The sequence below is a fragment of the Lipotes vexillifer genome, unplaced genomic scaffold (genome assembly GCF_000442215.2).
Source record: "Lipotes vexillifer unplaced genomic scaffold, Lipotes_vexillifer_v1.1 scaffold1306, whole genome shotgun sequence".
NCBI classification, from domain to species: Eukaryota; Metazoa; Chordata; class Mammalia; order Artiodactyla; family Lipotidae; genus Lipotes; species Lipotes vexillifer.
This window is the reverse complement of record NW_006786512.1, coordinates 677032-678293: the sequence shown is the minus strand read 5'-3', so window position 1 is coordinate 678293 and position 1262 is coordinate 677032. Positions and strand designations below refer to the sequence as shown.

The 1262-nt window shown below is 67.7% G+C and overlaps 1 protein-coding gene across 1 annotated transcript in view; it reads right to left on the bottom strand.

Annotated features, from left to right (window-relative positions):
- Positions 1-720, bottom strand: part of PDK1 (pyruvate dehydrogenase kinase 1) — a 35839-nt gene extending 35119 nt beyond the window's left edge. The window contains exon 1 of the mRNA XM_007458841.1: positions 333-720. Within this exon, the coding sequence (XP_007458903.1) occupies positions 333-534 (202 nt within the window). The 5' untranslated portion in view covers positions 535-720. The remainder of the gene's footprint in view (positions 1-332) is intronic.
- Between the last annotated feature and the right edge of the window lie 542 nt (positions 721-1262).

Sequence of the window (1262 nt, the reverse complement as noted above, 5' to 3'; positions counted from 1 at the left end):
CTTCCGAAACGGCCAGGCTGCGAGCGCGGAGGTACACACGGGCGCTGAAAAGCGAAGGGTCATTCCGCCCTCGGCCCCGGGTTTGTTTTTCAACAATACACGGCAAAAAAAAAAACCCACACGCTTCCAGCTATCTCGCCTGCCCCTGCACCTGAGCAGAAAGATCCATCCGCGAGGAAGGAAGGAGGCGCCTAAGGCGCCGGGGTAGAGACGTTGAGTGGGGCGCTCAGAAGACAAGAAGGCGTCCGCGCGGGCCGGGCCCGGCCGGGGTCAGCGGCCGCAGCTCCCGGCTGGGTCTGCGCAGGAAGGCCCGAGGTCCGGGCCGCACTCACCGAAGTCCAGGAACTGCTTCATGGAGAGCGGGGACGGTGAAAAGCGCGCGTAGAAGTCCACTTGGCCCGGAACGCCGCGTTCGGGCGCCGGGCCGGAGCCCGAGTCCAAGGTGAGGCTGCGGCTGACGCTGGGGCGGGCGGCGCGCAGCCTGGGGCCCGGACCGGCCGAGGCGGCTCCGCGCAGCAGCCGCGCCAGCCTCATGCTGAGCCCCGCCGGAGGAGCCGGAGCCCCGGGCGCCAGGTCGCCGCTCCGCAGCTCGTCCGGGTGGTACGTGAGGGACGTGGCGGCCTCGGGGGCGGGGAGCCGCTGTCACCGCCGCGGCCACCGCCCCCTTCGCCGGAGCCCGGCCCCTCCCGCGCCGCTGGGCGGGGCCCTGTGGGGGAGGAGGCGGGGAGCGCTCGCCGGGCCGACCCCGGGTCAGAGTCCGTCCCCACGCGCCGCGGGGCGGGGCCCGGAGAGCGGCAGGGAGAGCGCGTGCGCCTGGAGGCCCCGGCGCTGTGTAGTGCGCCCTCCCACGCCCTTTGGGAACAAAACCCACCTTCCTGCTTCCCCCGCCCTTCCAGCCTCAGCCGAAAGGCTGAAGGGCGGGGCCTGGCTCAAGGGCTCCGCTTCCAGGCGCCACGGTGTCCTGCTGTGAGCGTCTTCCAGAAACCCCCCTCTGTGATGCAAGCCCAATATTTTACAGGGAAGGAAACTGAGACCCAAAGAGTTTCAGGAGCAGACCGTTGCCAAACAGTGGGACAGAAGTACGAATGGTGATCACTGCAGAGTGTGGCCCTAAATAATAGCACAACGACCGCCGTCCCAGGAGAAGAGAATTGGCAGCCCCACTTGAAGCATTATCTACAGGCATTCTCGGCCTGGGCAGCAGTGTATTAAAAAAGGCTCCCTCCACTCCGATTGCCCTTCTCTCTGTCCTCTTAGCGTCA